The 13,193-nt window shown below is 39.5% G+C and overlaps 1 protein-coding gene across 1 annotated transcript in view; it reads right to left on the bottom strand.

Annotated features, from left to right (window-relative positions):
- Positions 1 to 796: 796 nt before the first annotated feature.
- Positions 797 to 13,193, bottom strand: part of gna13b (guanine nucleotide binding protein (G protein), alpha 13b) — a 60,341-nt gene continuing 47,944 nt past the window's right edge. Inside the window, exon 5 of the mRNA XM_057861039.1 lies at positions 797 to 2,733. Within this exon, the coding sequence (XP_057717022.1) occupies positions 2,362 to 2,733 (372 nt within the window). The 3' untranslated portion in view covers positions 797 to 2,361. The remainder of the gene's footprint in view (positions 2,734 to 13,193) is intronic.

Here is a 13,193-nt window from a genome sequence, read left to right as displayed (position 1 = left end):
TGAGCATGCTTACTGCTGTTATAAATCTGATTTACAATGAAAGTAGCCAGCACACACTCCCGTTGACTAGGTAACGTTAGCGTCTAACGTCATGCGATTATATCTTTTGGGTGACGACTTCTAAAAAGCTTTCTAAACCACATCTACTGTTGTAAATCTGCTTCTTTTGTGGTCATTTTGTATTTGTCTTGCGCACCGAATTTTCCACACAATAAGGCGCACCTAAGATATTGATCAATATTGGTTAAACATGACATGACATTCCCTTGAGCGTAGCTTTATTTAATTGATGCATAAAGCTACAACCACATCAGGGTGACCCAAAAACAACTTTTTATCAATCCAATATAACCAAAAGTGATAGAAAAATATTTTTATCATAGTAATTGAAACCTTAAAACATGCCATTTAAGAAACAATTATGGAATTTTCATTGAAAAATTATGTAATTTAAATGGTGTCCTCCTGCATGAATGCATTCTTAAAGTTTGCCGTTGACCACAAAAAAAAAAAAAAAAAAAAAGCGTATTAGCAGACATGAGCAAGTGGCAGCACTGCGAGACAGTGACCTTGAGTAAATAAACAATGTGCCATTTTAGTAACCATGGTGAATTCAGGATGAAATTCACTGTATTCCCGCTCAGATGAGGACACTATTTAAAGAACGTCATTTGTTAAAAAGGGGAAATTATATCACTGTTTCTTAATGGGCATAGTTTGTGGTTTGAATTACTATATTTTCTTACTATCACTCCTTGGTTTTATTGGATTGTTAAAAAGTTACCTCATTTTTGGGGGGGGGGAGGGTTGACCCTATATATGGATCAATATTGGTTACTCATGGCATGACACTCCTTTAATCGCAGCACCATCTAGTGGATGCATAATGCAACCCCAACTACTACTGCGCCTTATAAAGCGGCGCACCCTATTTGAGAAAACAGTTTTAAAATAGGGCATTAATTGAAGATGAGTCTTCTACCTTACAGTGCGGAAAATACGGTATATTGGCATTTTTGTTCTTTTGCAACAGGTTTGAAATGTGCAAATTGCCTGACACTTTCTGGCCCCAGTAGTTTAGAATCATCTTGTTGGACGTCATTTGCCCCAAATCTGTCAAATCAAGTCCAGAGTTTGTTTTTTTTTCCCCTCTCACCATTAGTTAGTAGGGGACGCTTCCTTAAAATTTAGGCAGCCTAATAAAGCCTTAACCATGCGGTTGCCCCCTAGAGGCTGGCTGACAAAAAGGTGCTTGATCAGATGTGCAGCAGAGCCAGCATTTGGAATATAAAAACTGCCAAAGATAAGGGTAATTCCATCATGGCTGCCAAAACTCACAACCGTGATTCAAATTCAATTAATTGTGCAGTTCTGCATCAGACGTCTGACATTGGTACCTAAAAATTGCTTGTTTCGAGGACTGAGTTGCACCTTAAGTGGCTGATCAATAGGAACTTTCCTCACAATTGGAAGGGGGAAACAAATTGGGAATGTTAAGATGGATGGCTTTAAATCTGAATTAAGTGGTTCACAAAGTGCCCTGAGAAACAGCAAATTAGGAAAACAAAAAACAACACCAAAAAAAAAAACTGCTGGATAGTTTGACAAGTGGTTGTGTCTGTGCTGTTTCAAAAACAAATTCCAACAGCAGTTTGGAATTAAATTGTAAACAATATAAAATATAAGTTAACAAAAATGCATAGGTACATATACGTATTTGTATAGAGAATTAGAAAACTAAATGATTAGTACAGAGGAGATTGACAGTGCATGTGTGAGGGGTTGTGTATGTGTGTGTGGATTCTGAAATCCTCAGGCCAGCCCTAATAATGTAATCAAGTGGCGTCAGAGAGCACATAAAAACGCATCATGGAAAAAATTAGATTTTCGAAAAGGAAGGCAAGTGGTGTCAAGGCTTTTCCATTTCACTTCCTTTCAACAGTGGTCAAAACAGCATTGGCAAAACAAACAAAAAAAAAAAAAACAATTGGAGACTCATAAGCTGGGGACAATCAGACTCATAAGCTGGAAAACAGCATTGGCAAAAGAAAAAAAAAAAAAAAAAACAATCGGAGACTCATAAACTGGGGACAATCAGACTCATAAGCTGGGGGTTGTAGTTAATTTACAGTGGTTTGCAGGTTGCTGACCAATGGCAGCTGTTGGAAGTCACAGTGAATATGCTGAAAAAGGCAAAGAGGAAGTGAGTGGGGGAATGTTGGTAGTAGTGGTGGCTTTGATTCATAGTCAACAATGGAGGATGGACAGGTGAACAGGCTGCTGGGGCTCTGAAAACCCTCATCTGTCTCTGTGCACCCATCTCTGCTGCTCCTCCTCTGCCCGCTTTGTCATCTCACTCACTCACTGCAGCATCAGCTGCTTGAGGTTGTCGTGCAGGATGGTGTCCTTAACATCGCGGAACACCAGGCGGATGTTCTCGGTGTTGATGGCCGTCGTGAAATGGTGGTACAACGGCTTCTGCTGCTGCTCTCGCCGCTTTTTGCGAAAACACTCCACCAAGAAGGCCTGGACATCCGCCAGGCTTTTGGGGTCTCCGGAAAACTCAGGAAAGTAGTCTTTAATGGACACTTGCTTGACTTTTTCCTCCAGCAGGTCCGTCTTGTTCAAAAACAAGATGATGGAAACGTTGTTGAATACTCGGTTGTTGACAATGGTCTCGAAGATGTTGAGGGACTCGCTCAATCGATTGGTTTGTCTGTCTTCCATCAAAACCTGCACATAAAAGCATGTATTCATGTTTACTGAGGTCACTGGTCATAATGATAATGTTGGTGTCCATCTTGTCCATTTCATTAAGCAGGTTTAATGAAAACTCAAGAGTTTAGTAACTAGTAAGGGTAATGCTGGGTTTCAGAGTACTGATTCAAACCTGAGAAAGACAAAACTCCATGTCTGTTACCATGGCAATCGAGTGTCGGGATCTAACCTTGTCAGGAGCAATTGACATTTTCTCTGTCTCCACACTTTGAAAGAGTCACATGCCATTTCATTTCCTAATTCAGTCAGCAAGCGTGCTTTGGGTAAGCCTTGTTAAGGAGTCTGTCATTACAAATACAGGTAGTCCCGGGTAACGACGTACCCGACTAGTGTGATTTCGACTTTACGACGCCGGAGTCTCATCCACCATTTTTTCTCCAGTCTTTTTTTGTTGTTTGTTTTTTTAGTCAGGTAACAGTGTAGAGTGTGTGTGTCTCAGCGTAACAGCTGTCAAGTTTCCCTGCAAATATTTGTTTCGCCAATAAAAGGAGCTGTTGTCTCGCTAAGGTTAATTGAAAATTTACATTATAGGCACCTTATTTTTGCGTGAATTATTTTTGTTTTCCTGTCGTCATTATACCACTCTGGGGGACTATATTGTTGATAATAATTTGTTTACATGTTAAACTAATAAATTTCACCATTATAATTTAACTAGTGAGCGCAAACCCAATCGGGTCACTTTCTGTTTTCTACTAAGGAAGTAGAGTCCGATGCAACAGGCAACAATGTAGTATAAGCAGCTCAACCTCGTCTAAGTTGCTGAAATCAAGCTCTAAATAAGCTTTATAAGTCACATTGACTTACCTGTTTGTTCACTTGCAGGCCAAAGTGTTCTATGTTGTGTCTGTGGTTTAAAAGTAAAACTACAGGAAACATCAGTGACACAAGAACTCTTGAGTCTCCACTTGTGAACAACCCAGCATACTCAGTGTACCTTTTTCAAAATGTTTTAACTTTGATGATAGGTACAGCAGGACTTGCCCTACATAAAAAAGATTGTGGTGCACCCTCATGCCAAAGTAAAAGCCGCCACGCCACGCCTTGCAAGAGATTTTTTTTTTTTTTTTTTTAGATTTTAAGATACAGTGGTACCTCTACATACGAAGTTAATGCGTTCCAGGACCTTGTTTGTAAGTCGAAATGGTCATATGTCGAGCAGGATTTTCCCATAAGAATACATGATAATTCCATTAATTCGTTCCACAGCCCAAAAACCTACAATAAATCCTTAATAAATTACTATGTTACTATTACAAATAGCAATTACAAAGAGCAAAACAAATAACTTTCGATTAAAAATCTGAATAATAATAATATAATAATAGTAAAATTAATAATAATGCCTGTAATAATGTAACGAATCGGGTTCTAATGTGGTGGACTTTTTTTGCTGTACCTGAACGCACCACGGGCCTGTCATGACTGTTAGCAAGAGAGCTACATTCTGTTTTGATACTGCCGTCAGTGTTGCACAAGTTGATGGAATAAATTATTAGAAACCTGACGAAACTGGCGATTTCTTTCGCGATATTGCCACAATAAGAATCGTAACCTTAACTTATAAAGACTGGAGAACGGAGGACGACCGCCGGCCGAGATCGACATTCCACGGCCCTATTGTCAACCCAGTTCATGGATGCACACACAATGCTTACATTTTGCTATCATTTACATCTTCATTTCATTGGTAAGTGTCACCTTTTCTTTTTTCTCTCCACCTGCACTAACCTTTTTGGATCCAGTGTTGATTTCTCTCACAAGAAAATCAGCCGCGTGTCTGTCTTCCGGCAAAACAAAGAAACTGCGGCGCTGCCAAAAATCGTCGTATTTTGAGCATGTCGCCGAATGTAGAAACAAATGGCGAGTCAAATTTTACGTCGGATGTCGAAAAGATCATGTGTCAAAGCGATCATATGTCGAGGTACAACTGTATATTCTAATTTATTATTTGGATAATTTAACAAGACGTCTAAATTAGGGTTATTCCGATCATGTTTTTTTGCTCCCGATCCGATCCCGATCGTTTTAGTTTGAGTATCTGCCGATCCCGATATTTCCAGATCCGATTGCTTTTTTTGGCTCCCGATTCAATTTCGATCATTTCCGATAATTTTTCCCGATCATATACATTTTGGCAATGCATTAAGAAAAAAATGAATAAAACTCGGACGAATATATACATTCAACATACAGTACATAAGTACTGTATTTGTTTATTATGACAATAAATCCTCAAGATGGCATTTACATTATTAACATTCTATCTATGAGAGGGATCCACGGATAGAGAGACTTGGGACTTTGTGTACTGTGACTAGATACTGCCATCTAGTGTATTTGTTGAGCTTTCAGTTCAGATACTGCAGCATGCCCCAAGGCATGATGGGAAAGTGGAACCATGATGGGAAGTGAAACCATGACTGTGAGTCATACTAACAATGGATATACCATCTATGCTTTCAGACATAAGTTGTGGTGAAAGACAATGAACTATTGCTACTGTGCTATCCCACATTGCTTCCCATGATAATTCTTAATATAGGAAAAGAAAGCAAGATATTAATCAATTGAGAGTGAGATAATAAGTTACTAAAGGTCACTCTTCTCATTTGATGCTGAATTCGATCTCTTTATATAGGTAGAATGGCGTAACATTGGATTGAGTGCGTCAATGAGTGAAAGGATCATACAGCGCGAATATTTATAGCTTAAAATAATTTAATGTGTCACATTTATCAGTCAAGTAAATGCTGCTGTTTCGGGATATTTATGATAAACCTAATCTAATTACTTTGGATGTATGTAACATCATGTCTGTGACGTTAAAAACAATTAGAACACGGTTTAATTAAAAGATATATATATTATAAAAAGGCATGGCTGATATTATTTTGCCGATTCCGATACTTTGAAAATGACGTGATCGGACCCGATCGATCGGCCTCTCTAGTCTAAATGAATATACACTGCTGGCCCAAAATATTGGCACCCCTGGAATTCTGCCAGATAATGCTTGATTTCTCCGACAAGAAGATTGCATTTACAAATGCTTTGGTAGTAATATCTTCATTTATTTTGTTTGCAATGAAAAAACACAAAAGAGAATTGGGGAAAAAAATCATTTTGCACAAAACTCAAAAAATGGGCCGGACAAAAGTATTGACACCGTTTGAAAAATCATGTGATGCTTCTCCAATTTGTGTAATTAACAGCACCTTTTACTTACCTGTGGCACATAGCAGGTGGTGGCAATAACTAAATCACACTTGTAGCCAGTTAAAATAGATTAAAGTTGACTCAACCTCTGTCCTGTGTCTTTGTGTGTACCATATCGAGCATGGAGAAAATAAAGCAGACCAAAGAACTGTCTGCGGATTCAAGAAGCAAAATTGTGACGGAGCATGGGCAATCTCAAGGCTATAAGTCCATCTCCAAAGACCAGAATGTTCCTGCGTACCGTGCGCAATGAAATCAATAAGTGTAAAGCCCATGGCACTGTGGCCACCTCCCTAGATGTGGACGGAAAAGAAAAATTGACGAGAGATTTCAATGAAAGATTGTGCGGATGGTGGATAAAGACCCTCAACTAACATCCAAACAAGTCCAAGCTGTCCTGCAGTCCGAGGGTACATCAGTGTCAACCCGTACTATCCGTCGGTGTCCGAATGAAAAGGGACTCTATGGTAGGATACCCAGGAAGACCCCCACTTCTGACCCAGACACATAAAAAAGCCAGGTTCGGAGTTTGCCCAAATTTACCTGTGAAAGCCAAAAACATTTTGGATGAATGTTCTCTGTTAAGATGAGACAAAAGTAGAGCTTTTTGGGAAAAGGCATCAACATAGAGTTTACAGGACAAAAAACGAGGCCTTCAAAGAAAAGAACACAGTCCCCACAGTCAAACATAGTGGAGGTTCCCTGATGTTTTGGGGTTGCTTTGCTGCCTCTGGACTGCTTGACCGTGTGCATGGCACTGTGAAGTTTGAAGACTACCAACAAATTTTGCAGCATAATGTAGCGCCCAGTGTGAGAAAGCTGGCTCTTCCTCAGAGGTCATGGGTCTTCCAACAGGACAATGACCCAAAACACACTTAAAAAAAACACAAAAAAAACACTAGAAAATGGTTTGAGAGAAAGCACTGGAGACTTCTAAAGTGGCCAGCAATGAGTCCCAAATCCCATAGACACCTGTGGAGATATCTGAAACTGGCAGTTTGGAGAAGGCACTCTTCAAATGTCAGTGACATTGAGCAGTTGGCCAAAAAAGAATGGTGTAAAATTCCAGCAGAGCATTGTAAGAAACTCATTGATGGATACCGGAAGTGGTTGTTCGCAGTTATTTTGTATAAAGGTTGTGCTACCAGGTATTAGACTGAGGGTGCCAATACTTTTGTCCAGCCCATTTTTGGAATTTTGTGTAAAATGATAATGATTTAATTTTTTTCCCCATTCCATCCCAAATAAATGAAGATATTACTACCAAAGCATTTGTATGATAACTGCAATCATTTTCTGGGAGAAATTGAGCATTATCTGACAGAATTGCAGGGGTGCCAATACCTTTGGCCAGCAGTGAATATACATTTAATGAATGTAATTCTGTATTTCAGCCTGTAAAAAATGACCTTAATATGGACACTGACGTAACGTTTGAGTTCTAAAATTAGTTAACTTAGCGCTAATAGATAAGATTAACGTTGCTGTACCTTGCTAACGTAACGTTAGCCCTGCGGAGGGCTAGGTTTCTATTAATTATGATTACTCTCGAAGCATGGCTTTATTTAATCTGTAAAAACACAGCGCTGTAGAGTGATGAGGGTGTTACATAAAAACATGATAAAGATAACTGTCACTTTTAGCTTAGTAGTCATTGATGGATAAAACACCAAGTAGGTGCCTAATGTGCTCGAATGCAGCAGGTATCATACATTTATTTTGAACACTGCGAAAACTAAAAATCATATCAGGACTTACAATTTAGAGCTAAACTTAAAACTTAACTCGAACTTAAAAATAGCTTGACACAAATCGAAATTTAATTGAAACACGTGGGGAAAGAAACCCAACTTTTAAGTGATGTTTGTTAACAAGCGTAATGAAATTTTTAGGTAAGAAGAATTTAAGAAAGACATCTAAAATAAAGAGATCGATTGTCTAAAAACGGTTCAATATTAGGTGAAATGTCATGTATTTTTATAATTGCTCTTTACCTTAAAAAACGTTTTATCCGATTACTCGATTAATTGATGGAATTTTCAGTAGAATACTCGATTACTAAAATATTCGGTAGCTGCAGCCCTAATCATAGTGCTCCGGCGCCCACATCTTGGCGATAACGTCACTAGGTGAAGTATTTAGCATTAAGCACATTGGAGGAAGAAGCGTTTTTCAACAATTCTGGGTCAAGTGTGGATTTTTTTTAAACGATATTGTCGATCCAGAGGAAGTATGTGACATACAGCCATATACAGTGGGGAGAACAAGTATTTGATACACTGCCGATTTTGCTGGTTTTCCCACTTGCAAGCCATGTAGAGGTCTGTAATTTGTATCATAAGTTCTCTTCAACTGTTAGGGACGGAATCTAATACAAAAATCCAGATAATCACATTGTATAATTTTTTAACAATAAATTTGTATTTAACTGCATGAAATAAGTATTTGATACATTACCAATTAGTAAATATTTCGGCTCTTAGTTCTTTTTTAAGAACCCCTCCTGTTCTCCACTAATTACCGGAAGTAACTGCACCTGTTTGAACTTGTTACCTGTATAAAAGACACCTGTTCAGATGCTCAAACAAACAAACAAACAAACTCCAACCTCTCCACAATGGCCAAGACCAAAGAGCTGTGTAAGGACATCAGGGATAAAATAATAGACCTGCACAAGGCTGGGATGGGCTACAGGAAAATAAGCAAGCAGCTTGGTGAGAAGGTAACAACTGTTGGAGCGATTATTAGAAAATGGAAGAAGTTGAAGTTGACGGTGAATCTGCCTCGTTCTGGGGCTCCATGCAAGCTCTCACCTCGTGGGGCATCATTGATCATGAGGAAGGTGAGGGATCAGCCCAGAACTACACGGCAGGACCTGGTCAATGACCTGAAGAGAGCTGGAACCACAGTCTCGAAGAAAACCATCGGAAACACATTACGCCATCATGGATTAAAATCCTACAGCGCACGCAAGGTCCCGCTGCCAGTGCATGTCCAGACACGTCTGAAGTTTGCCACTGACCATCTGGATGATCCTGAGGAGCAATGGGAGAAGGTCATGTGGTCGGATGAGACCAAAATGGAACTTTTTGGTCTAAACTCGGCTTGTCGTGTTTGGAGGAAAAAGAAGGATGAGTACAACCCCAAGAACACCATCCCAACCGTGAAACATGGAGGAGGAAACATTTTTTGGGAATGCTTCTCTGCCAAGGGTACAGGACGACTGCACCGTATTGAGGGGAGGATGGATGAAGCTATGTATCGCCAGATCTTGGCTGACAACCTCCTTCCTTCAGTGAGAGCCCTGAAGATTGGTCGTGGCTGGTTCTTCCAGCATGACAACAACCCAAAGCACACAGCCAAGGCACTCTAAAGAGTGGCTCCGTAAGAAGCATCTTAAGGTCCTGGAGTGGCCTAGCCAGTCACCAGATCTGGACCCGAAAGAAAATCTATGGAGGGAGCTGAAAGTCCGTGTTGCCCGGCAGCAGCCCCGAAACCTGAAGGCTCTGGAGAAGATCTGCATGGAGGAGTGGGCCAAAATCCCTGCTGCAGTGTGTGCAAACCTTGTCAATGACAACAGGAAACGTTTGGTATCTGTAATAGCAAACAAAGGTTTCTGTACCAAATATTAAGTTGGATTTTTGTGATGTATCAAATACTTATTTCATGCAATTAAATGCAAATTTATTATTTAAAAATCATACAACGTGATTTTCTGGATTTTTGTATTAGGTTCCGTCCCTCACAGTTGAAGAGAACTTATGATACAAATTACAGACCTCTACATGCTTTGCAAGTGGGAAAACCAGCAAAATCGGCAGTGTATCAAATACTTGTTCTCCCCACTGTATGTTTGAGTCGTATTTGGAGGACGACAAAGATTCAGAACGATAAAAAGGCGACAGAGACAACAAACACTAGGCCGATGACTAGAGCCGATTGCATGGGCAACACAAAATGTCATTATTGTTTTTGTCTCTCTACTCCAATATTTTTAGAGGTTATTCTTTGTAAAAGTCTTTTTCCCCCCGACTGCTATATAAATTGTATGGTCATGACAAATAACAGTCATACAGTATGCCAAATGGAATATGAAATATTAAAAATGCATTTATTCAGCATCACAGGGATAAATTACTGCATACTGCCGACTTCTTAAACCTCCCGAACGGTATTTTATGCTACCGGAGTTAGTCGGCTTCAATCATTTACTTGCCGCGGCCTCAGAAACGGAGGAACGAACGTAAACTAAATAGGAGGCGTGAGAGCTCGGCTACATGCTAACCCGAACCTAACGGCTTTTCCAAGTCTCTTTTACGCCTTTTGAACACGAAAAATCACACAAAACTACCCCGACTTGTCACACATGGCTGCGGAACTGATTGCCTTCACCCATCCGCCACCTCTGGCGGCGAGCAAGTTTCAGCGGACTATGACGGCTCGTCATTCCTTTCAGGATCACATTGACTGAAATCACATTTTCGATCAAAAAAATGATAGAAGGGTATTGATTATGGGCGGGAAGAAAAAAATAGTTTTATGCATACAAATATATTAAAGTAGTTCTGTTCAGCTTGCATGAAAGGAACAGTAGTTGTGACTTTTATGCGAGCAAAAGCATATTTCATGCTTTGCTTTGTTCTGTAATTTGTTATTGATTCGAAATGTGACCCAAGTGTGAAATGTTGGCCAGTGACTAATTAAGATTGATTTATGTTAGGTTAGAGTTAGCAGTAAATTTGGCAAAAATGCAGGCAACGCAGATAAATGTGTTGCATCTAATGGTTAACTCTGTACATATTTTCCAATGGACCATATATATTTTTAGCTATGCAGTATAATGACAAAAGTCATATTCATTTTAATTCATCATGTGGGCAGGACTGGCGTATTGTGCTTTCATTCAGTTTTATGGCAGAGTATGAATTAAATTAGAAAAAAACAAACAAAGCAATTTCAGCTGACTATCAGTGGAAGAACCCAGCGTGAGCTGTAGAGTTAGTGTACTTTTAACCAAACAGTGAGGGTCTGAAAATTAGTATGCCTACACTGCCACAGCCTTTTGTTGGCACTTTTCTTTTCACATACAAGGACGATGGATGGACATGTTCCCGGAACTACAAGTGTCTACTATCTATTATGCTTTTTTGTAACTTGTTATTTAAAAGAAGGCAGGGCTGTGAGATTGCGTCCTTGAATGTTTTGTAGTATAGATTTGGTTAATTAGAGATTAGATTTAGCAAAGCCTCTGAACCCAAAATCCTCAACTGGGTTCAACTGTAGTTCATCCATTTATTTTCCATTTGTATACCAATGATCCTGTTCAGGCTTGTGGAGAGTTGGAGCCGATCCACACAAATACATTTACTGAGTGGCAACTGAAATCACGCTGCCTGAATAGATGTCAGGCGAGTGAAGCACTACACTGACTTTCAATGTAGTGTGACACAGTTGTAGTTCCTACCGATCCATTTTTAACAGAAAGAAAAAAAGACTGTTGAGCGGAGGAAGTTGGTAAAATGTGGAAACAGATCAAAAAAAATTTAAATAGATAAAATTAAGCACAAGGTTGATTATTTCAATGCTGAACAAGAAAAAGAGGGCAGTGCTGTCCTAACACTGCCTTGTTGCATAGAATGAAGAAGTCTGCTCGAATGACAGGCGAAACTTCTGCTAAGACAACCAGAGAAGTCTAGCTATGATCAATTCATTATGAATGGAAGTATTTCGGATTTGTTAGATGACTTTGGTGCCATTACATTCTAACGGGAGCAGCCGAGCATCAACTCTTGACTATTGATGTGATGATGATCCAAAAACATGTATTATGCATCATATTAATTAAAAAAAAAAAAAAAAAAGCGAAAAATGAGACAAGCGCTGGTGACAAAATGCCAGACGAGATACTATTACAAGACTAAAAAAATAAAATAAAAAGCTGGAGACAAAATGGCGGACGAGACTCCGGGGTTGTAAAGTCGAAATCACATAAGTCGGGTACGTTGTAACCCAGGGACTACCTGTATAGCCTTTTAATATTTAATATATGGCGGAAAACACAGACAAGGCTAAAAAAGCAGTTTCTACTCTTGCACCCCTCTTTAAAATAAACTGCTGTATTTTAAGCCAAAAGAACTGTTGTGTTTAATAGAACAATATGTCCATACGCTGCCATAGCAGATTCATGGCGCATAGGCTAGGTTCATACTACAGGTCTTAACGCACGAATCCGATTTTTTCGTTGTTTCCCGACTCGAGTCAGGCATTAACTTGGCGGTCTGAATGGGGCAAGTCGCATAGAAGTGGACAATTTCAAATCCAATCTGAGTCACTTTCGTATGTGGTTCAAATCCGATCTGGGCCACATTTTTTCAGAACGTGACTGCCGGTCTGACTGTCAAGACTCCCAAATTGGAATTCATGCAGCAATTACGTCAGCAAAGAGCAAGAGGCACGGAGGACGGCAGCCATGTAGGCATTAGTGCCTAGCTTGAACTCTGCTTTTAAGCATGAAGCGGGCTTGACCACAGTCATAAAAAAAAGATAAAATGAAGAAAAGAATAAGCCATACAATTTCCGCTTTTCATTCTGTGCGCCGAATGAGCAATATTTCATTATTGCACACATGGCCGAGTCGGGGCAAATTGACGCACCCACGTCATTTCACGCACACACGTCAAGGCTCATGTGTGTGCGTGTATGCGTTCTATCAGTCCATATAAATTTTCAATATAAGACTAAACGGGGATTATTAATGTCTGTTATTTGTGTCGTCTTTTTGGAAATTAAAATATGATCACTCTGGAATGACATACAGCTAGCATGTGTAATTTGTTTTGATGCTTCTGTGCATGCGGGTCTCTTTAGTGAGCGGATCTCGGACTGCGAATTAGTGCGCATGCGTAATACTTGAACGGTCTCAATGGACAAAGGCAGTCTGAACAGGCACGCCAAAAAAAATTGATATGACAAAAAATGGGATTTGTGCAATAAGACCTGTAGTATGAACCTAGCCATAAAGCCCCTCGAACTATTTTTAATTTGTCCATTTTACCCTAGAAACCCCTGTTTACAGATGTCGCTTTTGTTTCAACCCAGCCATAAAAATGTAAGTATATTTTTCAAATGTTTGTCATTTTTAGCTTAGAATCATTAATCAATGTCTAGTATTTCGTTTTAAAAAAAAAAGAAAAATT

This window comes from Corythoichthys intestinalis, chromosome 16 (assembly GCF_030265065.1).
Source record: "Corythoichthys intestinalis isolate RoL2023-P3 chromosome 16, ASM3026506v1, whole genome shotgun sequence".
Classification (NCBI taxonomy): Eukaryota; Metazoa; Chordata; class Actinopteri; order Syngnathiformes; family Syngnathidae; genus Corythoichthys; species Corythoichthys intestinalis.
Note: the sequence above shows the minus strand (reverse complement) of the source record. Positions and strands in the feature narration are given on the sequence as shown.